This window comes from Vanessa atalanta, chromosome 9 (assembly GCF_905147765.1).
Source record: "Vanessa atalanta chromosome 9, ilVanAtal1.2, whole genome shotgun sequence".
Taxonomy (NCBI): Eukaryota; Metazoa; Arthropoda; class Insecta; order Lepidoptera; family Nymphalidae; genus Vanessa; species Vanessa atalanta.
In genome coordinates this window covers 8,618,291-8,633,051 of record NC_061879.1, presented here as the reverse complement: position 1 = coordinate 8,633,051, position 14,761 = coordinate 8,618,291, and the positions used below count along the sequence as shown (strand labels likewise).

Genomic DNA, 14,761 nt, shown 5'->3' with positions numbered 1-14,761 from the left:
GGTTATTCTTTAAATATCACTAAAATATAAAATACAAAAACAGTTATAATTTTCATATCTAAGACGTTGCAAAATCTATATTTTTGTGACAATATTAGTCGGTTAAAATTTTAAATTTCGGAGACAAAACGATTCAGATATGTTAAAAATGAGATGTAATAATAGTTGGAGGCGCGAAATTGTCCTTTTCCGTCTCCGATTGAGGAAGTAGATCTCTTCTCTGCAGGGTGCATTTAATAACGCGAGGGCTGTCACAGTTGGAAGTTCAACAATATAAATAAATGAAACTAAATTAAAATGGGTATAGCATATAAATGGAAATAGGTATCCATATTCTACTACCAAACAGTAATACTTAGTATTGATGGGTTACGATTCGAAGCGTGAGAGATTCAATGTAATTAAATCCATACGGGATATAACATCTCAGTCCCCAAGTTTTGTGGCACATTATGTCCTGCAGCGCCAATGTCTACGGGCAGTGGTTACCATCAGGTTGCGTAATTGCACTTACTTACTATAAAAAATACGATTCGTGGAGGCAAATAAAATATTGATCAAATACTTTATCCTAAGCAAACATGTGACAACCCTAAATTCCGCACGTGTCAAACCCTGGTTCATATCCATTTATTCGAGCCCATGTTTATTTGACTTGCGAATAGTGGCAAAGTAAATCAAATTACAGTATTATAGCCTCAGTTACTAGGGTAATATATACTATAATCCTTTACCAAGGATCTAAGAGCACCGGTTCTGATAGACCGTCATTTGATTGATGACACTAATAAAACTGTGATTCTAGTTTAATTTAAATTTAAGTCAATTTAGCAACCCTGCTCCCGCTGACCGTAAAATAGGTTTATTATTCGCATAGTGCGGTCGCATCTTTCACTGTGGCGTTTATTATGCGGACAATGAGACTAATGTTTTTGTAAAGTTTGATATAACTTCATATTTCATTTGTTATTCAGATTTATAGACTGCCTTCAAATAATACGTAATACACTTTACGCTACGTAATAGTGTGACATTTTTCTTTGTTTTAGGTGTAATTGTTTTTTAATTATATATTTACTTTGCAAATACCTACTGCTATATACTATATAGTACTAAATATTGTTTTTGTACTGCTTCGTTGTTTGGCTGCAGACCTCAATGTCCTATGTCCAAATTCAGATACAGGATCTTGGAAAAAACGGCAAATAGACAAGACTTTATTTTTAGAAATCATTAAAAATCTGCAAAAAGTTAATCTTTAAAAAAAATAACATCTAGTGAAGAAACAAAAAAATATTTGGTTTCGACGTTACAGCATTATGCATACGTACATTAAAACCTATAGGTCATTTATTTACACGAAAAAAGTAAGAGCAAAATTAAATGTTATGTATATATATAAGTGGATTGTTTCGCTAGAAAACCGACGTAAGACATAGTCGCTGTCAGGGTCGATGAAGGTATTAGCGGTGATGGGACGCATTAATCTTGCCCTACGCGCCCCGCATGATAACCCGATGCCACAGTATCCCCGAAAACACTGATGCTTTTTCTTTCTTGTTAAAAATGTTATAATGATAATATCCTTGTACTGTATTTTACGTGTTATATCTACGGCGCTTTACGAGGAAGTTAATTGATTACTTAAGAGCACTAAGCACGTAAGAGTTAAATGTTTATTAAAGAAAACTGAGTGGATTCATATCTACATTTGAAAATGAAAGAATATAGCAGTACTCGATACTGCATTCAATTAAATTATTATCCAAATTACAAGCAATTAAAATACAAAGAAAAGCGGTTATTAGAGGAATCATGGCTTTTCATTTTTTTGACGTGTAGCCTGAGGAAAAATTTACAAATATTCCACTTAAAAGAAACCTCTCATGTACTCGTATCTAATTTGTAATTTCTTATTTTTCTATTCCTAAGTCTAAGTAAGAATTATTAATAAGTAAATGATTTAAAATAAAGTAAAAAGCTCTGTTCATAATTTAAAATGTGGTTATTGGCTTAGAAATTTATTAGGTTTAGTTAACCAGCGAACAATAAAATATCATAATTGTATTCATTTTCAAAATTAAAGCACATTCATTTTAAACGGTTAATAGTCATTTTAATTTACTTAACGTGTTTTAAAGTGGGGCGCTAGAAGAACTGTAAGACAAACATTAGTATCGATTTCGGAAACATTAAAAACTTTCTCCCCTTATGCCTGTCGGAGGACAGCCTCAACATCCTACAATAATATATTTAAAGGATTAGCCCCGTCGCAATATCGCGACCCTCCGGTCTCCTACGCCCCGCTGCGCTGCCCGCTATTCAAATAATGGAAATTATTTCCACATATGTGCACCTAAATAAATATCATTCCGCTGTCATTATTGAACACCCTAATGTTTCTGTAGAGCTATTTTCACCCGTTTATCGGTAATATGGAGAGAAAAACGTATGTAATATGTAAATTGTTCTACTTTCTGGTTTATTTTTAAAAAGTAGAAGTTCAAACATAAAAACAAAAATTAGGTAATAATATATCTGTTGGTTTACCTGTATGCCAAAATACTCGTCCACCTGAATTTGTGAAATTTATGTTTCGAAAAATAAACGCTCGTATATGGGGTGGAAACGACCGTTTATGTTCACTTAACCGAGGAAAGAGGGTATTATTTACCGTTTCGGCTGGGTGAACACGCCACAGTGAGTGAGACAAATACCGCTGCCGGCACAATATTTATTGCAGTCGCTACGTGGATTGCGCAATTTATCGCGGAGGTGTCGTCGGCGATCGATCGCTCGCTGACGAACGCGGCCATACATCAGCGCGCGCGTTATCTGTGCTCACGGCGACTTATCGCGCGTCACTCCGCCTTTGGCTTCGGCCTCCGCTAAATAACAACATCGATTCAGCGAAGGCTTCGTGGTATGTTCCGTCGACCGCTCATTTATTGTGGCTAGAGCGCGTTCCTGGCGAGCGGCGATGCAGAGGCGCCCCGTCCAATCGCGATGCTCGTTTATCTTCATTTCGCGACCGCAATTAGACGGGTCGTTGGCTGCGGTCGGGCGGGGTCCTCGCCTCCTCCGTAACTACGTGGTTCGAATACGCCGATGCTGCGCGTCTTTCTGTCAACTTCGTAATGAGTAAAGTTAATGGGGCCCCACGCAACGAAGTCCGTGTTCAGATTCTGAATCCGGTCAAAACTTTTGTAGCCAGTTACGGCTTAATTTTAAAATTTGAAAATAATACGTAATTTTGTTACAGGTGTGGTTCAAAAACCGGAGAGCTAAATGGCGGAAACGTGAAAGAAACGCCATGAACGCTGCTGCCGCTGCCGCTGCAGATTTCAAGAATGGTTTTAGTACGCAGTTTAACGGTCTAATGCAACCGTTTCCAGATACGGATGCGTTGTATTCGTCTTATCCTTACAATAACTGGGCGGCGAAAGTACCTAGTCCGCTTGGTACTAAAAGCTTTCCATGGCCTGTCAATCCACTGGGCTCTGTCGTCCCTGCGAGCCATCATCAAGGTTCTGTAAACTGTTTCAATACCGCGACGTCAATGGGCGGAGTTGGTGGAGGTGGCATGGGTGGCGTAGGCGGTTCTGCCAGTGTCGGTGGCGGAGTAGCGCCATGTCCGTACACGGCACCACCGAATCCTTATAGTATGTACCGTGCGGAGCCATGCCCGGCGATGTCGTCATCTATCGCATCCCTCCGACTGAAGGCGAAGCAACACTCATCTGGTTTTAGTAGCGGATACGGCACAGTGTCACCTGTGTCGCGTGCAGGGTCAGCCCCGTTGTCTGCATGTCAGTACGCGGCGGGCGGGGTGGGCGTGTCGGACCGCGTGCTTTGAGACGAGGCCCGCGGCCGAGACGAGACGCGATCGCCAGCGCCGTTACTCGCAGCCGCACGCGCTTCCTAGTCGCCGCCGGCGCGGGCGCATTCCAGCGCCGCGCACGCGCACGGCCTTTACCGCCACCTCTGGGAATGGTTCGACTAATGAGTCGACATCGGAGACTTCGCTCGACCTCATTACGTGAGATCCCATTTGATAGGTTACGAAACTACGGGCAATAAAAACTAAACGATTCGTTCTAGACATTATTTTGTAAATATGTAGCTATGTATGTACGTATACCAAAGCGATGTGTGCAATTTTTACAAGCTTAAATGTATGTAGATTAATATAAGATTTTTTTCAATTGTGTACCTTGACGGCGTTCGTTGTAAATATATTTAGGTTATTTATTTTTACAAAATTTACTTTATTTCGAAGCATTTAATTGTAGTGTAAAGTTCTGTTATTTGAAATTTATGATTATATAATATGTTAAAATGCATTTGGTGACATTCACCTCAATGATAGAGAGGTATTTTCAAATTATTTTAATAAGTATTAATTTATATTTTAAGACATCTCCCGATCGATGTTACAATATTTCACACAAAATTAAAAATAAATCAATTAACTTATGACACTGTAAATACTTTATCAGTTGATTTTTAAATATTTTTCATCAATTTAAAAATATTAAGATTTTCTCTTCAAAACGTTTAAACTTTAAAGGTCGAGCCCCGTCGTAAATAATGCAATATAAAAACGATTTGAAAAATAATATTCATACAAAATAATTATTTAACTTACATGTAAATATACTTAATTAAACAAACCAAAGTCTTAGTAAAAAATACCATTATTTTATATTTTAATATAAATCGAAAGAACACTAAGGGTGTTTTGGAAATGTTTATAAAGGTGATCTTCCACTGTGGTAAGAAAATATATATTTTTCTGTAAGTTTGTTCCTATATAGATGTGTATGTAGTTTTCTTTAATGTTATCAATGAGAAACATAAAAGACTGACATGCACACACTGAAATGTAAAACATATATGCTGATATTGTAAATATACTTTTACTTTTTGTAAAGTATCTTTTTGATTTCAAACATACGCTGTAAATTAATGACAGTGGAAGAACCTTTTACTGAAATATTTAAAAAGATGCAGACCTTTGAATGAGATTAATGTAACCAAGATCTCATTATTAATACGTGTACTTAATATTTATTATCTTCCAATTAAAATGTAAATATTTGTATCTATGTAGCGGTTGAATTTTATTGTCATTAGAACGACAAAGACTAATTATTCTTTGAAATCTAAGCGCTTTCCTAATATAAATAACATGTCATAGTAATTAAAATGACTAAAACATGATATACAAACCAAATAAGAAATATATAACAAATCGATAATATCGATCATTACAAAAATATCTTTATTGTAAAACTGTCACAATATAAAAGTAATGTTTGGAATTAATTTATTAATTGTATTCATGTTGTTCCAAAGTAAATAAGCTGATTATAAAATAATTTCAAATAAAAATGTATCATTGTTTGAATGATAATTGTTATTGGAATGAATAAATTGAATCGAATTGAACATTTCATAGCGCTATTATTCCAGAGAATAGTGAGAATAAATTAACACGAATTAGTAAAACCTACTTCTGTGTGCCTAATTATGTAATTGTAAAGATTATAATGTAAATAATTATTCAAAATGTAATAATTCGAGGTTTTCATTTTATACATATCAAACAAAATATATACGAACTAAGTTATTTCGCATTATTTTGTAAATGTATTTAACGGATAACTGATTGTTTTGTAACTTAAAAAACCTCTAGTCATAATAAAAAAAAAATATCACCGAGTACTGGAATCGTTTTATTTCACAACTCTTTTCTTCGATCGCAATTTAATGTCACAATAATTCATAATATAACTCGCGGTACGACCACTACAACAGATAGTTTATCTTTGATCGTACTGATCAGCTCTAGCAGTTATTCCTTTACAAAGACTTTTCTTTGAATAAAAAAAATCTATTCTTTTGTTAAATACCCGAACCGACGAAGGACGAATACTTTAATAATGTTATATTCCGGGTTATATTTTTGACGTATAGGAATTTACAATATTATTTAAGGTGGTAGGAATCAAGTACAATTAAGTGATTTATAAAACTAATTTCAAATTTAATAATATAATATTAAAAAATATTTTAATTTAATTAGGAAATACAATGAAATAACTAAGCCGGTTTGCTTGAGCTGGAAAATATATATATTATTCATTCATGTTTCATAACGAGAGACTTAATTTCAGACGAAATCGTAAGTCACTATGTTTCTGTGTGCTTTAGTTTTGCAAGACAAAAAAAACAAAATTATTTATTCAAATTTGCTTCAAGGACGGAATGTATCTGAAGTTTTGCCATATTAAAGGAACAAAGTGTAAAAGTATAAATCTCTATGTAGTCATAACTCATTATATAATATATAAACATTTATTATATAATTATAGTATAATAGTTATAATTCATTATATTTTATTTTGACAACTGTGATTATTCCAAACATCTTCATTAGCTTTTATTTTAAAAAACAAGGAAAATGTAGAGATGAGTAAAATTTTTCTTCTTTTTAATATAGTCAAACTTATTAAATTGTCAAAAGTTTGTGTGATCTTTCTAGAATTAAACGAAAGTTCATTATTAGCTCCAATGGACAATGATCACTCTGTTGTTATCCAAAACTTTGATACGGATCTAATTATTGACAATTGGATTTAAACGTAGACAATTTTACTACTTTATACTAATATGATATGGTCCTAACAGAAGTTAAAGTATTAAACCGATTTAACAACAACAACCAAGGTAAAACAATGGCAATCTAAAGCCGGATTTATTTGTATATATTACTCCGAATCATTTCATTAATATTGTTAGCCGAAAAATAAACCGAAACTTTTAATTTGTGGTAACAATTTCGAATAAATTAAAACAGATAAAAGTGTCGGCCAAGCTAGCTGTGGAGAAATCACCTAACGTAATAATGATTTTGCTTTAGTGTTTTTTTATAATACCAATATATTAAAAAATAGCGAGCGAGAGAGAGCTATTTAATAGCAACATCGAGTAAGAGGGAGATTAAACTATATAACATAAAACATCTCTTTGGTTAGTATTTTATAAGACTTTATAAATTGTTACAAAACTGTAAGAATGTTCCATTATAGGTATAGAGTCGTAAATTAAATTCTTAACCCACAAACTATTATTATAATTAAATCTTCGATCCAATACGATTCAGTAACTTTGTTAACGATAAAAATACTCTTTATTGTCTTATTATAAAGGAACAGTTATACATATGCAAACAAGATGATACATACATATACCAAATAATTATTGTATATCTAGCGACAAAAGGTGTTTGTTTTAGATGGCATTCAAAAAACGCGTGAGACTTAGGAAGTCTTAAATTAAGAGGAAGAAAATTCCACTTTTGAACACATTTAACAGAGATGGATTTAGAAAATAGAAGGAAGTAGTGTGAGCAGGAGTTTTAAGAGGGAGATTTCTATGTAAACGAAGTAATAGTTCATAGATAGAATATAGAAACTCGAAACGCTATTTAAAGTAAAAAGTAAATTCAGGATTCATATAATACAGTATAGAACAGATAGTATGTGTACGTTCCCTAGTCGATTTAAGAACCACTTGAGTTATTGCGAAATTCGGAGTCGTGGTCATATTAGCGGCGAACAAATATAAACCATATGCAAATACTCTGGAGGCGCTCAAGTTTGTGTGAACTCTTTAATTTTCATTAAACAATTATATTCTAATACATAAAATACGCAAGAGAGAGCCGAATATATTTTCACACGATTCAGACCTTTGACAATTGAAACAGGGCGTTACATATTTCTATTTTCCATTTAACTATTACCTTAAGGTATAATTTATATTACCAAAATACACGTATAAACTATTTTATTATACAAAGAAACGATTCAGTTTTTTGCATATTATTTAGTATTGTCTTTTTAAATATTACTGATGTGATACAGAATGTAAAACTAACACAAAATCTTTAAAAAGCATGTGTCGATACGCAAACGTCTAGTACAATATTAATACAAAACAAAGCTAAGACATACTGGATGTATTATGAATAATACATCTCTAAAATCTCAATCGAAGATGTTACTTGTTTTAAAGTAACGGATTTTAGAAAGCTAGATATGTAGATTATATCAGTGAAGTTAGTTTAATTCAAAATAATTATTTTAAAGTGAAGCGGCGCGCCTTCATGACCGAATATATTTATACTTTCATAACATATTATTTGATATATTCAATGAATAATGTAACAAATAGTTCATATATTAACATTTAAATTATTCTTTTTTTTTTATCTCTCTTGTTAAGCGTTCCATTTCACGTAAACGCTATTAAAAACCGAAGGACATATTTAAACCACAAAGTACAAATACTTAAGAAAGTCCTATCATAAGTACCTACAAACAAATTTTATATCTGAGAAAAATTGTTTAAAACAAATAAAAAACTCTTAAGCAAAAAACACTACCATTGTTTTTGTCTTAAAAAAAAAAGCTCATGCACACATAAACTAGAATTCGCAGGTTAATTTCCTATTGTAATTATATCAGTGACACTGTACGAGAAAATTCACTGAACTTTAATAAATAGATATACCATATTTTATATATACGGTCAACATTTACATTTCAAATTCTGCAAGAATTACGATGTACATCGCAAATAAAGTAGCTCTCTAAGCATCATACTCACGTCAAAAGGATTTTTATTTGTTTATCGTATTATGGCAAAACTTACATATCGGTACGATATGGTTCTTTCATTAAGAAGAGTTTCAGGAAGAAGATAGGCTATATAGTATCTTAATGTGAAGCTTACATTCAGAGATATATATTAAAAAGTTAACGTCATTACAACAGAAAAATGTCCCTCAGGACGTGGCCCATGTATTCACTGCCAGAACTATTAGAGATGCGCAAAATATTTGTATTTCAATAACATATACTAATATATTTAATAGATAAGTCACTATATGTAGCACTACAGGCAAATAGAGCATTATGATTTAATAAAATATAATATTGGCTTGAATAACTAATTTTTTTCAGAACAATATAATTAAAATTTCAAACTAGCGTCATCGTTACAGGTTGCTTTGCACAATATTAATTTCCCACTACTGGGGCTAAGACATCTTCGCCTATTGAAGAAAAGTTTGGAGCTGATTCCACCACGCTGCTGCAATGTGGGTTGGTACACATGTGTGACATGGCAGCTTTTAATTCTAAGGGATTGCAGGGTTACCGACGATATTTTTCTTCATCGAGTAAGGGATGAATTATAATCACAAATTAAGTACAGGATGAAACAGTAGAGCTTCTCCAGATTCAAACCTGTAATCTAAGATTAACATGTTTTACTCTCTTGACAATTCCAGCTCCGGTTTAGTGGTAATATATTATCAGAAAGAATATAATTGATTTGAATGAGAAATTGAGTATCAAAGACGAATGTCCATGTAGCATCTATAAGAGTAGCAAGCAGCACGGCTTTTATAAATTTCCGATAAAGGTGCATTAAATTGAATTGGTATAAATTTCGCGTTAGCATAAGCTTTTACCGGGGCTGGCAGAGGGAGATAGATTACGTTGTCGTGGTTACAACTACTCGCAATGATGCAGACGCTCAAATATCTGAATAGGCCAGGCAATATACGAGGCTTGTAGGATAATTAATTCTCGGAAAGCTGGAAACTGTTTCGATCTCATCGAATTACGTATAAAAAGAGTTTATCGAACTTTATAACATTTTCTGCTTGAACTGTAAGGGGTGTCAGAGTATCATAAATCTGGAAATCATTTCAGTTTTTCACTACAGACACAGAAATAATTTTATGAAATATTTATTATTTCCTAAATTGAATTCGAATTTCACTTTTTTTGTTTTAAATAAACTAAGCATTAGGTGTTTCTATATAGATTATAAATTTAAGGCTAGAATGAAGGTCGAAAACTGTGAAAACTGTGTATATGTAATGTGGTTCCTACAGTGCTCTCCATTTAAGCAATAACAATTTTAGTACTTATTTGTTTCAAAAAATTTTTTTACCGAATTATTTTACAAAAAAAAATCAAGGCAGAGAGATAAATAAATGTACACTGATAATAAACAGAATGCTATTGGTGTATTCTGCGATTTATCTAAAACATTCGATTGTGTGGAACACGAGTAGTAGCATTACAGTATATTCACAAAAAAAAATAATTATCGCAATATTATTGATCGTTTCAACAGAATCGGTATGGAAATTGTACAAACACGAGAAATAAAGGCAAACTTGTGACACCGAGCTACCGTCTCCAAGTCAATTCATCCTTCAACGGGCTAGGCGTTCCCTTCTACAATAAAACCTCTCAAATACTTTTAAAATTAATAAAATTATTATAGATTACACAACTTAACATTACATAGATGATAAAAATTTATTTGCTTTTTTTAATTTGTAGGAAAAAATAACTTCTGAGTTTCTTGATGGTAGAACTTGCATTTAGAACTGGTGCTAACTTAAATTAATCTTGTTAAATGACGATTCAAAAGTGTTTGTAAGAGCCACTCGAATAAAGTATATTTTGAATTGATAAACACTGACTTCAAAGGCAACTGATTAGGTATTGTAAGTATTTATTTTAAATAACAACAATATTATATTAATTGTTTAAATGTAAAATGTATTAAGTTCCTATCAAAGATATTATTTTAAGTAAATATGGAGACTTTTTAAAAGCGAGCTGTTGTTTTTTATTTGGTACAGTAAATTAATGCAATTTTTATAACCTCTTTTTACATATAAATAAAGAGATTAAAACCGTTTCCGGGTTCCAAATAATTAATTAGTCTATATCCTTGTTATTAGCTTATACTACCTGACCTAATAAAAAATATAGCAATAATTGAACGCTTATCAATGAAGTAAAAATATTATGTGGCACGTGTAGCGAATTATACAGATTTTTTTGTTTGAATATCACAGTTATTGTGATGTGAAATAGCGTTACTCTGTCATCAATATACCTATATTTTTACATTTTATAATTAAATTAAGTGTAATTATTTTCATAGGAACAGACAGATACACAAACGCACTCACATTAAATACGGATTACGACAAATAAAAAAGAATCAAAAGACAACATACGTATGTGCATATTCTTACATTACATTTTTAAACGAACAAAAGCAATTTATACGAAACTGGCCATAAAGAAAATTTTGCTAAAGCTGATCCAGTTAAAATACTTGTGTAAAACCTCCAAATCCTTTGAAAATTCCAACGTGAAAATTGGGGTCAAAGTTCGGTGCGCCAATAAATTGCGACCAATTGATTCACGAAATTCGGTGACATTAAGCGGAAAGTATACAATAATCCAGTAAATGATTATCAGAGTAGCGACGCGGGCGGTGCAAACACACAGTTTCCAGGTGCTCCAATCCAGGCGCTTTAAGGATTTAGTCGAGGATTTGCTTTCAATATTAGCCGTCGGCCGCCGAGGGCAAGCCCATTCCGTTCCGCTCCTACCTTTTTTATTATTTTGTCGCATCGTTTTGGCTCCAAATGGAATCATTCCGCCATCTACATTTTTATTTTTCAATTGCTCCCCGATTAGTGGGATTAGCCGGTATCGCTTTTCGATTCTTTGCTCCTTTTGGTGGGAGCTTTCGCGGACTAGCGCCCGACCACTCTAATGACTTTTCAGGGCACGAGGTGCTCGGCCCTGCGCTGACGTCGAAGGCATTGAACGAATTATTTGAGAAGTAATTAAGAGTTTTATTATTTACACGGTTATAATTAGAGTTCGTTGTATTATTTGTTCTTCTCGTTACTACTTACATAAGCACGTGTATTCAGTGGGCGACCGTAGGTCGTGCGCGTCACATCTTATCTTTATGGTGGCAAACACTAATGTTGTTTTTTATTTTATCAAGGATTGCTTTAGTCACTGGGGTCTGAGGTCTACATGCGAGTGCGTATGTACGAGATATCATATCATCCCTGCGTTTTATTATGTTTGTCCTGAAACAACACACCGCGTAAGTAAGAATGCTAGTTCCGCATAGTCTTCTACGAGTATGCACTGCATGCAGTTCATAATAATTGTTCGAGAATAAATATAAAAACCTAATTTAATTATTTCCAGAAAAATATAAAGCATTTTGGAAAAATGCGTTTGTTCGTAGAATTTGGAGGAGTCTGGTCCTCCAAATTCTATAAAATCAGTAAATATAGAACTTATTTTGAATAATGACATTAATATATATTGTACCACCACATACACAATATATATACGCACCGTATACTTTCATTGCAGACGGTGATCGAACCGCAGAAGTACTTAATTACTCTGTATAAGACAATTGTAGACGTCGAATAATTTTATATGGATGAAACAGAATCATTTTTTAAGTTTAGAATACGACAAGCATTCTGATTTCTATCGATATACAATTAAATTAACAGTTTATAAAAAAATAATACATATTTTTATTTGTTGAGTAATAATATCCGAAGGAGGGCAGTGAGATTTTGGAAGTATATTCATGTAAGTATTACGAATACGAAAATAAAAAAGCGCAAATTGCCATTTAAGTGTGACGTAATGTTTTTAAATAAATAAAACATAAGTTTTCTTTATCTACACATACGAATACTATATATGTATAAAGTAAAGATATTATTTGACTTCGATCTCGGTTTTCAAGATAACTTTTTAAAGATAAAAAGTGAAGGTATTCTTGATGTTACATAAATAGAAGCATTGCACAAGGACGTAGACGAAACAAATGATTGACATTTTTGTTTTAAAAATACATTTCTGTTTAAAATGTAAGTCATTTTCTTTCAATTTAATTAGCATTAATTTGTCGCTCAGAAATGAAGTTACCATTCTTTCTATTGACTTTTAATCCATTACAATTATTTGCTTTAACTTAAAATTCTCAAAATATTCTACCATAGGAATTTCTTAAAATGTATAAATTAATTTGTACCAATAGTTTCTCAGTATCAATTACCTCGCAATATTATAGTCGGTGGTTTGATCTCGCATCTTCGGAGTTTTTAAGCAAAATGTGTTTCGCTTAGTTGGAAAGGAAAATAGAACCACTGGGACTACATCGACAGTGTTCATTGAACTAAACTTGCGAATGGAATGCAATTGATTATGCACTTCAAAAATAACATGTAACCTTCCTTCGTAATACTTAACTTCCTAATATAAAAATACATTTACATCAAGCTAAATAAATTAAATTTCAATTCGCCAGGGACAATTTACAAGTATAATATGATTCAAAATTTAAAACATATGAAATTACTTTAACAATATTTACACTACGAGATTTTCAACAAGTAGTAATAAATATACTTGTCACAATAAAAACATACAAACAAACAGGTATGAACGCATGTCAATAGTTAACTGAGCACCGACGAGGGCTAGGTTTGGGTGGAAAGGATCAAAACGGGATTAGAGGAACGACAACCAATCAAGGGTAACTGGACTGCTATACCTACACGAAATAAATGCGCCACATAAAACTTACGAATGTGTACACGACTTTTAACCCTATAGTTTTACGCTACGGTTCAAAATTCCACGTCCATGTAAGTTTATTGATGTTTTGTTTCGGAGGGAGGGTAGATTGAGGAGGGCGAGGGTACGAGTGCAGCCTCCGCAGACAATCTTACAAGTTAATTGTGTTCCGTGCCTGAAGCCGCCTGACTACAAAATAATATCGCACTCAGACCGTCGCGTGATGTACTATCTGTTGTAATATTTACATAGGAAAGTTCTGATCTGTATGCAGTAGTTATATAACAATATTGCAACTTCACTTACAATGTTAAATTTCTTTATAGAAATTCAATTTATATGTATTTATTAGTTAACAATCATCGAACAATTTGTTAAACCGTATCGTAAGGCCAGTACACTCAATGGATTTAACATGCTATGTACATACACTTAGTAAATTTGTATGAGATTCAGAAAATAATATCATAAGTTCAATTACAGGTAATTGTACAATCGTACGGACAACAGTATAGTGCCTATTGTCATTGGTGTTCTTTTTTAATATAGAGATATTAAAAAATATAATCATGATCGATCAAAGCGATCTATCCGCTTCCGCTTTGCTAATCCTATTTTATCGGTCACATTTCCACATGACGATGACATGTTTTTATTCAAATATCATGTAATATCTATGTAATAACTGGTCAAAATTAAGCGGTCACTTCGTGCCTTTTTCACATGACGATGACATGTTTTTATTCAAATATCATGTAATATCTATGTAATAATTGGTCAAAATTAAGCAAGGGAAACATTTTTTTTTTATATAGAATACGTTTCAATTTTATAATCGTACACTCGGAAAAAATACACCGATTTTTATATTCTTAAAAGATTACCAATTACTTTGGTTATAGCAAAAAAAAAAAAAACAATGTCGAATCGTTATTTAAGCTGTGTAATCATTAGTTAAGTATAATGAGATTTATAATGAAAGAAGTAATTCTATTAAGGTGCGTTTTAATTTAATACATACTAAAACAAAAGTTTATTTTTTACATTGGAACAATAAAATAATTCGTCTCAGAACGCAATTTGAACGCGGCCTTACAGAGACGTACAGCAAGTAAATAAATACGCCGTCGCTTGGATTTATTGCGTCTACTTACGCAGATATAAAGAACATTTTTATATAGAATTACACAAACGCATATACATTTGGTTAAAACGTTTTACGCTATTACGCAACAGTTAAGTAATAA

General features: G+C 32.7%; 1 protein-coding gene across 2 annotated transcripts in view; it reads left to right on the top strand.

The window, feature by feature from the left end:
• The window catches only part of LOC125066344 (pituitary homeobox homolog Ptx1), a 44,811-nt gene extending 40,536 nt beyond the window's left edge, over window positions 1-4,275 (top strand). For both annotated transcript variants that reach the window (XM_047674395.1, XM_047674394.1), the window contains exon 5: window positions 3,263-4,275. In XM_047674395.1, the coding sequence (XP_047530351.1) occupies window positions 3,263-3,856 (594 nt within the window). In that variant the 3' untranslated portion in view covers window positions 3,857-4,275. The remainder of the gene's footprint in view (window positions 1-3,262) is intronic.
• Window positions 4,276-14,761: the final 10,486 nt, after the last annotated feature.